This window comes from Drosophila miranda, chromosome 4, assembly GCF_003369915.1.
Source record: "Drosophila miranda strain MSH22 chromosome 4, D.miranda_PacBio2.1, whole genome shotgun sequence".
NCBI lineage: Eukaryota > Metazoa > Arthropoda > Insecta > Diptera > Drosophilidae > Drosophila > Drosophila miranda.
Genome location: NC_046677.1, coordinates 21074345 through 21087625, shown reverse-complemented (window position 1 = coordinate 21087625; position 13281 = coordinate 21074345). Strand labels below are relative to the sequence as shown.

The following is a 13281-nucleotide window of genomic DNA, read 5'->3' as shown; positions in this document are numbered from 1 at the left end:
CTCCCCATATTCGAGCCATAGCCGGCTACCAGAGCCGGCTACCTGAAGCAGAAAGCAGCCAAAGTTGACAAAGCGTGAAAAATGCGACTTGCTCGATCGAATGGATGTCGATTATTGGCAGGGGCTGAATCGGCGGGGCTGAGGTTAAGGCCTGAGCAATAGAAAATCAAATCCAAATTCAAATCCAAATCCGAGCTCGAACTCGAATCACATCATAAGCGTTGGAGTCGAAGAGCGAGCATGCGCATGTGCAGCCAGCAGCCAACGGTTGCCCTCGGGCCACGGGGCGTATGCGCAACATTCGATTGTCGATTCTCAAAAGCCGTTGTGCCGATGCCGTTGCTGTTGCTGTTTCCCCTTGCCGTTGATAAATGGCCAGTTTTATTGAAAACTCTGTACGACATTTTCGCAGCAGAGCAAATATGTAAGTTGCAGCCAACAAAAAAGCAACAAACAAAAAAAAAAACAAATAAAAGCCGTGCGACAAGTTGAAATGGCCAAAACGTTTATTCGTGGCTTAGTTGCCACCCATTTTTTCTCTGAATTTTATCACATTTTATTTCATTTTACTTTTATTTCTTAAGTGTTTTTCTTTTTTATGACAGCTTTCGGTTTTTTGTTCGTGACATGTGACAAATTTTATTTATTTTCGTTACTATTTTCATGCGATTTTAATTAAATCATAATGGAATTATCACGCTACTCGTACATGGGCGGCACCCAAAACATTGTAGCAATTTGTCTCCGCCTAAAATCCGTATACCCCGCAAATCCCACGCTCAATTAGCTAGGGTCAAAGGTTCGATACAAAAGGGAGATACTCGTACAGAGAAAGCCAAAGGAAGCCTTTGCGTGGTCGGCAATTAAGGAATGTTTTGCGAATTGAATGCCAACTCATTTCCGCTTCGATGCGGTGGCTGATCCACACATAAGCATATACATATGTAGCATCGGAAGAAGCTGACTATTTGTTGGCTGCCAAGCTTCAGTCCGAGGAACAAAATGAGGGCGCCGATGGCGACCTGGACGGCAGCATCCAGTTTGTTTATCCATCAAAAAAGGATGTAAAGGTTAGCAGCACTTCTTCAACGAGTTTCAATGTAAACAAGCATTTGAATCACCCTTAGAATACGTTGCAGATCTAGATGTTCTAACTCCAGCACATTTTTTGAATGGTGACTCTCCTGATTTGTTCGCTGAGCCCGACGTCATGCGGCTAAACTTCGATCGCCTGGACGGCTGGCAGCGCGTTTCGTACCTGCAGCAGCTCTGTTGGTCCCGGTGGACGGAGGAGTACATTACGTCACTGCAGCAGCGCTCAAAAGTGGCGCACTGCGAAGCCTAGTTTAGCAGTCGGAGATTTGGTTATTGTCAAGGATGAGAATCTTCCGCCCATGAACTGGCCACTGGCGAGAGTGGTCGAGCTTTTGCTGGACGAGATGGCGTTTCCCGAGTTGCTGTGCTGAAGACGTCATCTGGAATCAGCAAGCGCGCCGTCAACATGCTGTACCTGCTGCCCCTTAAAGATGCTGTTGAAAGTCAGGCTTCCAACGGGGGGAGTATGTCGGGTCAAGCAGCTTAAATATTGTAAATTATTGCCAGTGGTGCGGCCCAAAGGAAATGCATTTTGTTGTTGTCATTTCCAATGCCCCCACTGTAAAGATCATTTGCTATCGCATATGTACATGCAGCGGAATTCTTTCGTCTCTTTATATTGCAGTCTCTCATACTCCGCTTAACAGCGGCCCCGAGCTATCCTACTCTCTCGCTCGCGTCTAAGCTTGCTGCATAGGGCCCGGCAATTTGGCCCGTCAGCCCTTGCATTGTCAGTCTTGAGCTAATCGTCGCAGCTATTGGATTAACATCCTCGCATCAATCGTTCGCCAAATCGTCCCCATATGTACATACGCGATAAGTTGGTTTACATATGCAAATAAATTGTGAATTATATAGAACCTATCGACTTTCCTTAACTTCAAAAATTGCAACAGTTATTAAAAACGCTTAATAGCTTAACAACGTATATCTCGAAATTTCGCCCCACCCTTTTCCGACCCCACAAAGGACGAAAATCTGTTGTATCCACAGTATTGCAGATTCGGCGTCTCCTGCTGCCCATTGTGGACATGTTCGTAGTACATTGGCCGGGACTGGCAAACCGCTACGAAAACCGACCCAACCTTCGCTACTTTGGACGACTCTTTTAACAACTCTTAATGCTTTTGTTCATTTATTTAACGTAGGGAGAAAACGAAAAAAAAAAAAAAATGTGTTCCAATTAAGTAAGGAGCATAACATTCAATGTATGATTTATGGAAATATTAGATTAGATATATGGAATATTATTAGGTAACAAAGTATATTAGCGGCGGCGCTTTCCGGCGCAGAGGACGCAATGGGCCTCCATATGGTGGCCGAGGTATTCCAGGCCGCACTTGGGGCATGTAATAGTCTTTTTAAAGAGATTCCGCTGACGCATCTGGCGCGGTGGCATTTCCTCCTCGCTTGTCCCATTCTGGGCCGAATCACTAGAGCTACTCAAGTTCAGCGGGGCCATCTCCTCCTCGGTGTAGCCAGCGTTTCGCAATACTTGCTTTGAGGAGGCTCGTTTACCCCCTGTGGCTGAGCGCTTTCCTTTTCCTGAAGTTATAGCTGTCGATGGCCTCTGGGCGTTCATCGTCCTGTTAGTCTTTGGCAGCTTCTTCTTGAAGGAGGGCGGTTCTTCTTTGTTGGTGATGAAGCACCCTTCAAAATGATTCGACAGTTGCGAACGTTTAATTCTGCCAAAGCAGATAGGGCATATGACAATATCGTTGTTTAAATCTTTCGTGGCCCGCGACGTAGTCGGCACGGCATCGTTCTCCAGATGGAACTCTGCCAGCAGGGTATCCACCCCAAAAAAGTCGTCTATGACGGACTGGTCGGCCAACTGAGTGGCCGCTATAAGACTGCTATCAAGGTTCTGCTCGTCATCGTACTCATCGTCAATAAGAACGATATCATCTTCGCCAAAATCCTGGGACTCGTCGAACATTACCTCTTCCTTGATCTTGCGCGTCCTCTCCTGACTGCTTATTCCACTTGAAAATAAAGTTGAGTTCTTGACGTATTCGTTTTCAGTCTTCTTTTTTTCCTCGTTATCATTGTCCCTTTCGTCATCGCTGCTCAGGATCAAAACTGTGGGCGTAATATCATATGCAATCAAAACGTCCTCATCATATGACTCCCAGGACAGAATAGGACTACCATCAACGTAGCTATGGGGACGCTTTCCAGTGCTTTTCTCGGTCTCTTCCTGCGCCTCTTTAGTTGGCTTATTCTCAAAGCGCTTCTGCCAAACATTACGCACGAAGTCGGAATTTCTAGTAGTGGAGCCACCCGCAGCTGTGGACCCGGACAAAGTGTAGCCTTCGCCAGTCAAGAGGTTTTCTTTGGCCGTTTTAGCTTTGTTTTCCTTCTGGTCCACGACATTGGACTTGGTCGGCGGCTTGCTGCTGGTGGGCATGGCAAATGGATTGCGAGACTGTCCCGGGTACGAGGTGGACGGAACGCTACCGACCAAGTTGGATAGCAGACCATTGGCTACGTTTGAGTCGATGGCCTGCTTCTTGGCGGGCGGATTGACGATATACTCGCTAACTTTCATAAACGTTCCGCCGCAATCGCGCGTGTGCTTCTCCCACCACTGATCATTGGGGCCTGGGGGGCGGTTCGAGGTGCGTTTAACCCAGCCGCGGAAAGGATGACGGCTCTGACAGATGCCCGTGCAGCGCCAGACGTGAGTCTTATACATTTCCACCTCATCGTGAAAGGTATGATAGACGGTGATGTTAGTCCCGGCCACCTGGTTTATGGTAGTCATGATTTTTTTGAAATTCGGACCGTGGCCGCCGTTGCCCTCGCGTATGTTCTGTATAAAGCAATAGGCATGGATCATTTCATGCTGCACAGAAAAAGAGATGAGTGGTTGGAAAACATGGAGACTTGTTCGTGGGGAGGCAAGGGACTCACCAGAAGAGTTTCTACGAGGTCCTTGCGAGGACGTAGCTTGAGAAGCGGCTCGCTTAGCCGGATTGTAATCTCCTTGGTGTATCTGTTGCTGCGAAGATAGCAAATCCCAGCACACGTATACATGCGCTTGCTCCACTCCAGGACGACGGCGCCCAGACGCCTCTGAAAGAACTTTTCGTCAAAGCGCACGAACATGGAGAAGATGTTGGGCGTGGAATCCAGAATCTCCCAGTCGTCATGTACCAGATTGCTGGTCTGATTCAGGTAGTCCTCAGCTCTGCTCACAGCACTTGTTCGGCCTGGCTTAGGCTTTGGCGAGCTCTTGGGCAACGTATTCTAAGGGTGATTCAAATGCTTGTTTACATTGAAACTCGTTGAACAAGTGCTGCTAACCTTTACATCCTTTTTTGATGGATAAACAAACTGGATGCTGCCGTCCAGGTCGCCATCGGCGCCCTCATTTTGTTCCTCGGACTGAAGCTTGACAGCCAACAAATAGTCAGCTTCTTCCGATGCTTCCGATTTTGATGGCTGGGAGTCCTAAGCACACATGTACAAATGGGAGTATTCAGGAAGTTCTGGTAAATGTTTTTTTGTGCTGAAACTTACTCGCTGACTCTGATGTTGTGTGGCGTCCACTCCGTTCAGTTCATAGCTTAGACGGGGGGCAAACAAATAGTCGCTATCTTCGGACATCGTTTATATATATTACGCAGTTCTTTAAAAATATATGCGGAGCCCACGAATTGGGGCTTCACTTTGGCAGTAAGACCGTTTCGCGAAACCAAGAAAACGTGAAATCGCTTTATTCGTTTAGTGCGTTTAGTGCGTTTTTGGACGAATCCAACGACTCTCTGATATCAAATTTTCAATAATTGTTTGGATTCTGTATCCCAATCCCAACAATTCCTCGTACCTTCCAAAAATAACAATTATCTGGATACCTAGCCAAATTGACATAAAAGGGAACGAAATAGTGTTGGGTCGTTCATGAACGAACGAACAAAAATGAACTATTCATGGAAGTGAACGAACTGAATAAGTTCATCTTATTCGTTCTTTTTCGTTCATCGTTCTTTTTTGTTCATCGTTCTTTTCCGTTCGTTCTTTTTTGTTCATCGTTCTTTTTTGTTCATCTGTCGTTCTTTTTTGTTCATCGTTCGTTTTCGTTCGTTTTTGTTCCTCATGTTCGCTATGTTTGAGCTGGTATGGCAGCTCTTTTTGTTTTGCTCATTTCGTTTTGTTCGCTATTTTTGAGTTGGTATGGCAGCTCTTTTCACATTTTGTTGTGGCGGACTCTGGCAAGAAAGTTGAAAAGAAATTTAAACTGTTTTGAAATGTCGCTTAAACGTAAATTTGGAATCACTTCGATGCCATAGATGACAAAAAGGCAAAGTGCAAGTACTGCAAGTCGGATTTGAGTACAGCCGGAGGATCACAGAGCAATTTAACACGGCATTTGAAGTTGAAACACCCAGTTTCTCTCGATGAAATTGAACGACAAGGAAGTACTGAAGCCAGTTATTCTGCCGCCACAACATCGCAGCAAGAAACGAGGGGGAACGTTGTGAGTTGCTGCGTACACCGCAACTCTACAGTTATACCCGATACTAAGTCAGTATGGCTCTCCTGCGGCAGACGAACGGTTCTATTGAACCACACGACAAAGAGTGCGTGCGAGAGAGACAGAAAATCAGTCTGAGCGTGACGTCGGGCGCTGCGTGGCCACTGCAAATTGATTTCTTGCTTTTGGCTACAAAAATGATCCGATCTGATCCAGATTCACCAATCTGATAGATATAGTCATTATCTATGATTCTGCGTATTATTATTATTATTATTATTATGCTAAATTTATCGACTCTTAATTTGATGTAAAAACCCTTAATTCAAGTAAATATTCATAATTTATGGTTCTTAGTAATCTTGATGATCTTCTAGATGGTGGCAGATGCGTGACAGATTTATGATCACGGTCACCGCCACACTTGACATCTTAGCTGGGGAAATGTATAATCTGATATCAACAATAATATTCCAAGCTATCCATCTACTTACCGCTTTAGGGAGCAGCCACATAGATTGCGATTGGGAACGAAGAGAAGAGATTTGCTTATATGTACATTTTTGGTGAAGCCTATCAGAATGGGTTCTCAGATCTGAACTGTTTTCTAAAGATAGATGCAAAAAATAATTCCAAATTCTATCAGATAATACACATTTTGAAGAGGTGGAGCAAATATTTACTTATCCCATAAGAGGGGATGGGGATCGATATAATTTCACCTATACATCGGCTAAATAAAAAGCAATCTAGGCAAGGCAGACCCTTTTAGTATCACGAGGCTTGTAAGTTTCTTTTGGTAGCTCTTATGAAACGCAGCAAGTTGTTGGAACCAACCATCAAAGTGTGCACCAGAAATTCAAAGAGTTGGATCAGCCATAAAAAATAGTTTGAATGGAAGAGATTTATCAGCAGTAGATAATGCTGCCTTTAATGGAACCTAATCACCTGATAAGTTACGCCACTTTATGGTCATGTTAAGTCGGCTTTGCTTAAGAGTTCAGTCAGGCATTTAGCCAGTAGTGACATATCTAGATCTGCCCCTTATGTTCCAAGCAAATGATTCACATCACCATCGTTCAGGTCGTTTGGCGAGAATGATTCATGGGCAGGACACACATTTGGCAGTTGGCAACTGCATTCATTCGGAATTAGCCAAATTTGGCCACACTCTTGCCAAATTAGCCATAGCCAGAGCCAAAGCCGTGCTGTGTGTGGAGCACACACGCACCTGGCAGCAGATATACGATTTCGTATGCAAATCTTGACACTAATCTGCGGCACTAGAGACTCCTCCCCATATTCGAGCCATAGCCGGCTACCAGAGCCGGCTACCTGAAGCAGAAAGCAGCCAAAGTTGACAAAGCGTGAAAAATGCGACTTGCTCGATCGAATGGATGTCGATTATTGGCAGGGGCTGAATCGGCGGGGCTGAGGTTAAGGCCTGAGCAATAGAAAATCAAATCCAAATTCAAATCCAAATCCGAGCTCGAACTCGAATCACATCATAAGCGTTGGAGTCGAAGAGCGAGCATGCGCATGTGCAGCCAGCAGCCAACGGTTGCCCTCGGGCCACGGGGCGTATGCGCAACATTCGATTGTCGATTCTCAAAAGCCGTTGTGCCGATGCCGTTGCTGTTGCTGTTTCCCCTTGCCGTTGATAAATGGCCAGTTTTATTGAAAACTCTGTACGACATTTTCGCAGCAGAGCAAATATGTAAGTTGCAGCCAACAAAAAAGCAACAAACAAAAAAAAAAACAAATAAAAGCCGTGCGACAAGTTGAAATGGCCAAAACGTTTATTCGTGGCTTAGTTGCCACCCATTTTTTCTCTGAATTTTATCACATTTTATTTCATTTTACTTTTATTTCTTAAGTGTTTTTCTTTTTTATGACAGCTTTCGGTTTTTTGTTCGTGACATGTGACAAATTTTATTTATTTTCGTTACTATTTTCATGCGATTTTAATTAAATCATAATGGAATTATCACGCTACTCGTACATGGGCGGCACCCAAAACATTGTAGTAATTTGTCTCCGCCTAAAATCCGTATACCCCGCAAATCCCACGCTCAATTAGCTAGGGTCAAAGGTTCGATACAAAAGGGAGATACTCGTACAGAGAAAGCCAAAGGAAGCCTTTGCGTGGTCGGCAATTAAGGAATGTTTTGCGAATTGAATGCCAACTCATTTCCGCTTCGATGCGGTGGCTGATCCACACATAAGCATATACATATGTAGCATCGGAAGAAGCTGACTATTTGTTGGCTGCCAAGCTTCAGTCCGAGGAACAAAATGAGGGCGCCGATGGCGACCTGGACGGCAGCATCCAGTTTGTTTATCCATCAAAAAAGGATGTAAAGGTTAGCAGCACTTCTTCAACGAGTTTCAATGTAAACAAGCATTTGAATCACCCTTAGAATACGTTGCAGATCTAGATGTTCTAACTCCAGCACATTTTTTGAATGGTGACTCTCCTGATTTGTTCGCTGAGCCCGACGTCATGCGGCTAAACTTCGATCGCCTGGACGGCTGGCAGCGCGTTTCGTACCTGCAGCAGCTCTGTTGGTCCCGGTGGACGGAGGAGTACATTACGTCACTGCAGCAGCGCTCAAAAGTGGCGCACTGCGAAGCCTAGTTTAGCAGTCGGAGATTTGGTTATTGTCAAGGATGAGAATCTTCCGCCCATGAACTGGCCACTGGCGAGAGTGGTCGAGCTTTTGCTGGACGAGATGGCGTTTCCCGAGTTGCTGTGCTGAAGACGTCATCTGGAATCAGCAAGCGCGCCGTCAACATGCTGTACCTGCTGCCCCTTAAAGATGCTGTTGAAAGTCAGGCTTCCAACGGGGGGAGTATGTCGGGTCAAGCAGCTTAAATATTGTAAATTATTGCCAGTGGTGCGGCCCAAAGGAAATGCATTTTGTTGTTGTCATTTCCAATGCCCCCACTGTAAAGATCATTTGCTATCGCATATGTACATGCAGCGGAATTCTTTCGTCTCTTTATATTGCAGTCTCTCATACTCCGCTTAACAGCGGCCCCGAGCTATCCTACTCTCTCGCTCGCGTCTAAGCTTGCTGCATAGGGCCCGGCAATTTGGCCCGTCAGCCCTTGCATTGTCAGTCTTGAGCTAATCGTCGCAGCTATTGGATTAACATCCTCGCATCAATCGTTCGCCAAATCGTCCCCATATGTACATACGCGATAAGTTGGTTTACATATGCAAATAAATTGTGAATTATATAGAACCTATCGACTTTCCTTAACTTCAAAAATTGCAACAGTTATTAAAAACGCTTAATAGCTTAACAACGTATATCTCGAAATTTCGCCCAACCCTTTTCCGACCCCACAAAGGACGAAAATCTGTTGTATCCACAGTATTGCAGATTCGGCGTCTCCTGCTGCCCATTGTGGACATGTTCGTCGTACATTGGCCGGGACTGGCAAACCGCTACGAAAACCGACCCAACCTTCGCTACTTTGGACGACTCTTTTAACAACTCTTAATGCTTTTGTTCATTTATTTAACGTAGGGAGAAAACGAAAAAAAAAAAAAAATGTGTTCCAATTAAGTAAGGAGCATAACATTCAATGTATGATTTATGGAAATATTAGATTAGATATATGGAATATTATTAGGTAACAAAGTATATTAGCGGCGGCGCTTTCCGGCGCAGAGGACGCAATGGGCCTCCATATGGTGGCCGAGGTATTCCAGGCCGCACTTGGGGCATGTAATAGTCTTTTTAAAGAGATTCCGCTGACGCATCTGGCGCGGTGGCATTTCCTCCTCGCTTGTCCCATTCTGGGCCGAATCACTAGAGCTACTCAAGTTCAGCGGGGCCATCTCCTCCTCGGTGTAGCCAGCGTTTCGCAATACTTGCTTTGAGGAGGCTCGTTTACCCCCTGTGGCTGAGCGCTTTCCTTTTCCTGAAGTTATAGCTGTCGATGGCCTCTGGGCGTTCATCGTCCTGTTAGTCTTTGGCAGCTTCTTCTTGAAGGAGGGCGGTTCTTCTTTGTTGGTGATGAAGCACCCTTCAAAATGATTCGACAGTTGCGAACGTTTAATTCTGCCAAAGCAGATAGGGCATATGACAATATCGTTGTTTAAATCTTTCGTGGCCCGCGACGTAGTCGGCACGGCATCTTTCTCCAGATGGAACTCTGCCAGCAGGGTATCCACCCCAAAAAAGTCGTCTATGACGGACTGGTCGGCCAACTGAGTGGCCGCTATAAGACTGCTATCAAGGTTCTGCTCGTCATCGTACTCATCGTCAATAAGAACGATATCATCTTCGCCAAAATCCTGGGACTCGTCGAACATTACCTCTTCCTTGATCTTGCGCGTCCTCTCCTGACTGCTTATTCCACTTGAAAATAAAGTTGAGTTCTTGACGTATTCGTTTTCAGTCTTCTTTTTTTCCTCGTTATCATTGTCCCTTTCGTCATCGCTGCTCAGGATCAAAACTGTGGGCGTAATATCATATGCAATCAAAACGTCCTCATCATATGACTCCCAGGACAGAATAGGACTACCATCAACGTAGCTATGGGGACGCTTTCCAGTGCTTTTCTCGGTCTCTTCCTGCGCCTCTTTAGTTGGCTTATTCTCAAAGCGCTTCTGCCAAACATTACGCACGAAGTCGGAATTTCTAGTAGTGGAGCCACCCGCAGCTGTGGACCCGGACAAAGTGTAGCCTTCGCCAGTCAAGAGGTTTTCTTTGGCCGTTTTAGCTTTGTTTTCCTTCTGGTCCACGACATTGGACTTGGTCGGCGGCTTGCTGCTGGTGGGCATGGCAAATGGATTGCGAGACTGTCCCGGGTACGAGGTGGACGGAACGCTACCGACCAAGTTGGATAGCAGACCATTGGCTACGTTTGAGTCGATGGCCTGCTTCTTGGCGGGCGGATTGACGATATACTCGCTAACTTTCATAAACGTTCCGCCGCAATCGCGCGTGTGCTTCTCCCACCACTGATCATTGGGGCCTGGGGGGCGGTTCGAGGTGCGTTTAACCCAGCCGCGGAAAGGATGACGGCTCTGACAGATGCCCGTGCAGCGCCAGACGTGAGTCTTATACATTTCCACCTCATCGTGAAAGGTATGATAGACGGTGATGTTAGTCCCGGCCACCTGGTTTATGGTAGTCATGATTTTTTTGAAATTCGGACCGTGGCCGCCGTTGCCCTCGCGTATGTTCTGTATAAAGCAATAGGCATGGATCATTTCATGCTGCACAGAAAAAGAGATGAGTGGTTGGAAAACATGGAGACTTGTTCGTGGGGAGGCAAGGGACTCACCAGAAGAGTTTCTACGAGGTCCTTGCGAGGACGTAGCTTGAGAAGCGGCTCGCTTAGCCGGATTGTAATCTCCTTGGTGTATCTGTTGCTGCGAAGATAGCAAATCCCAGCACACGTATACATGCGCTTGCTCCACTCCAGGACGACGGCGCCCAGACGCCTCTGAAAGAACTTTTCGTCAAAGCGCACGAACATGGAGAAGATGTTGGGCGTGGAATCCAGAATCTCCCAGTCGTCATGTACCAGATTGCTGGTCTGATTCAGGTAGTCCTCAGCTCTGCTCACAGCACTTGTTCGGCCTGGCTTAGGCTTTGGCGAGCTCTTGGGCAACGTATTCTAAGGGTGGTTCAAATGCTTGTTTACATTGAAACTCGTTGAAGAAGTGCTGCTAACCTTTACATCCTTTTTTGATGGATAAACAAACTGGATGCTGCCGTCCAGGTCGCCATCGGCGCCCTCATTTTGTTCCTCGGACTGAAGCTTGACAGCCAACAAATAGTCAGCTTCTTCCGATGCTTCCGATTTTGATGGCTGGGAGTCCTAAGCACACATGTACAAATGGGAGTATTCAGGAAGTTCTGGTAAATGTTTTTTTGTGCTGAAACTTACTCGCTGACTCTGATGTTGTGTGGCGTCCCCTCCGTTCAGTTCATAGCTTAGACGGGGGGCAAACAAATAGTCGCTATCTTCGGACATCGTTTATATATATTACGCAGTTCTTTAAAAATATATGCAGAGCCCACGAATTGGGGCTTCACTTTGGCAGTGAGACCGTTTCGCGAAACCAAGAAAACGTGAAATCGCTTTATTCGTTTAGTGCGTTTAGTGCGTTTTTGGACGAATCCAACGACTCTCTGATATCAAATTTCAATAATTGTTTGGATTCTGTATCCCAATCCCAACAATTCCTCGTACTTTCCAAAAATAACAATTATCTGGATACCTAGCCAAATTGACATAAAAGGGAACGAAATAGTGTTGGGTCGTTCATGAACGAACGAACAAAAATGAACTATTCATGGAAGTGAACGAACTGAATAAATTCATCTTATTCGTTCTTTTTCGTTCATCGTTCTTTTTTGTTCATCGTTCTTTTCCGTTCGTTCTTTTTTGTTCATCGTTCTTTTTTGTTCATCTGTCGTTCTTTTTTGTTCATCGTTCGTTTTCGTTCGTTTTTGTTCCTCATGTTCGCTATGTTTGAGCTGGTATGGCAGCTCTTTTTGTTTTGCTCATTTCGTTTTGTTCGCTATTTTTGAGTTGGTATGGCAGCTCTTTTCCCATTTTGTTGTGGCGGACTCTGGCAAGAAAGTTGAAAAGAAATTTAAACTGTTTTGAAATGTCGCTTAAACGTAAATTTGGAATCACTTCGATGCCATAGATGACAAAAAGGCAAAGTGCAAGTACTGCAAGTCGGATTTGAGTACAGCCGGAGGTTCACAGAGCAATTTAACACGGCATTTGAAGTTGAAACACCCAGCTTCTCTCGATGAAATTGAACGACAAGGAAGTACTGAAGCCAGTTATTCTGCCGCCACAACATCGCAGCAAGAAACGAGGGGGAACGTTGTGAGTTGCTGCGTACACCGCAACTCTACAGTTATACCCGATACTAAGTCAGTATGGCTCTCCTGCGGCAGACGAACGGTTCTATTGAACCACACGACAAAGAGTGCGTGCGAGAGAGACAGAAAATCAGTCTGAGCGTGACGTCGGGCGCTGCGTGGCCACTGCAAATTGATTTCTTGCTTTTGGCTACAAAAATGATCCGATCTGATCCAGATTCACCAATCTGATAGATATAGTCATTATCTATGATTCTGCGTTTTTAGTTTTCTCGAATGTGCAATATTGTGGATGCAACAGATTTTCGTTCTTTGTGGGGGCGGAAGGGGGTGGGGCGAAATTCTGAGATATACGTTTTATAGTGAGATTTAACAGAAGTGCGGATACCAAATTTGGTTACTCTAGCCTTAATAGTCTCTGAGATTTTTTGATGCTCCAGATTTTCGTCCTTTGCGGGGGCGGAAGGGGGTGTGGCGAAATTTGGACACGAAACGGTCAAGGTCCGATATCACAGGAGTGTGGATACCAAATTTGGTTGCTCTGGCTCTTATAGGTTCTGAGATCCTTGAACTCATATTTTGCAATTGGCAAAGCCGACCATGAAACCTGTGTGTTAGAGAGAGACAGAGCGAGAAAGAATGAAATTGTTTTCTTGATTCTGGCTATAATAATTATACGATCTGGTTGAGATTTTACACTCTAGCACATATAGTCATCCTCTACGATTCTGCGTTTTTGGTTTTATTGTATCTTTAAAAATGTGGATGCCACAGATTTTCGTCCTTTGTGGGGGCGGAAAAGGGCGGGGCAAAGTTTTGAAATATTTTTGTAGCAGTGAC

At 45.4% G+C, this 13281-nt stretch overlaps 2 protein-coding genes across 2 annotated transcripts; both read right to left on the bottom strand.

Annotated features, from left to right (window-relative positions):
• Positions 1-2211: 2211 nt before the first annotated feature.
• LOC108161288 (sprT-like domain-containing protein Spartan) lies at positions 2212-4939 on the bottom strand. Its single transcript, XM_033393576.1, has 4 exons — positions 4621-4939; positions 4405-4551; positions 4012-4347; positions 2212-3943 (listed from the first exon to the last, which is right to left on the bottom strand). Exons 1-4 carry the CDS (start codon positions 4705-4707, stop codon positions 2363-2365), a joined length of 2151 nt encoding a protein of 716 aa, XP_033249467.1. The 5' UTR covers positions 4708-4939; the 3' UTR covers positions 2212-2362.
• Positions 4940-9079: 4140 nt separating this feature from the next.
• Positions 9080-11807, bottom strand: LOC117188940 (sprT-like domain-containing protein Spartan). Its single transcript, XM_033393595.1, has 4 exons — positions 11489-11807; positions 11273-11419; positions 10880-11215; positions 9080-10811 (listed from the first exon to the last, which is right to left on the bottom strand). Exons 1-4 carry the CDS (start codon positions 11573-11575, stop codon positions 9231-9233), a joined length of 2151 nt encoding a protein of 716 aa, XP_033249486.1. The 5' UTR covers positions 11576-11807; the 3' UTR covers positions 9080-9230.
• Between the last annotated feature and the right edge of the window lie 1474 nt (positions 11808-13281).

Coding starts and splice junctions, on each gene's coding strand:
- LOC108161288 (XM_033393576.1), bottom strand. CDS start 4,707: ATGTCCGAAGATAGCGACTATTTGTTTGCCCCCCGTCTAAGCTATGAA. Junction 4,348..4,404: donor CATCAAAAAAGGATGTAAAG/GTTAGCAGCACT, acceptor AATCACCCTTAG/AATACGTTGCCCAAGAGCTC. Junction 3,944..4,011: donor ACCTCGTAGAAACTCTTCTG/GTGAGTCCCTTG, acceptor TTTTCTGTGCAG/CATGAAATGATCCATGCCTA.
- LOC117188940 (XM_033393595.1), bottom strand. CDS start 11,575: ATGTCCGAAGATAGCGACTATTTGTTTGCCCCCCGTCTAAGCTATGAA. Junction 11,420..11,488: donor CACAACATCAGAGTCAGCGA/GTAAGTTTCAGC, acceptor ATGTGTGCTTAG/GACTCCCAGCCATCAAAATC. Junction 11,216..11,272: donor CATCAAAAAAGGATGTAAAG/GTTAGCAGCACT, acceptor AACCACCCTTAG/AATACGTTGCCCAAGAGCTC.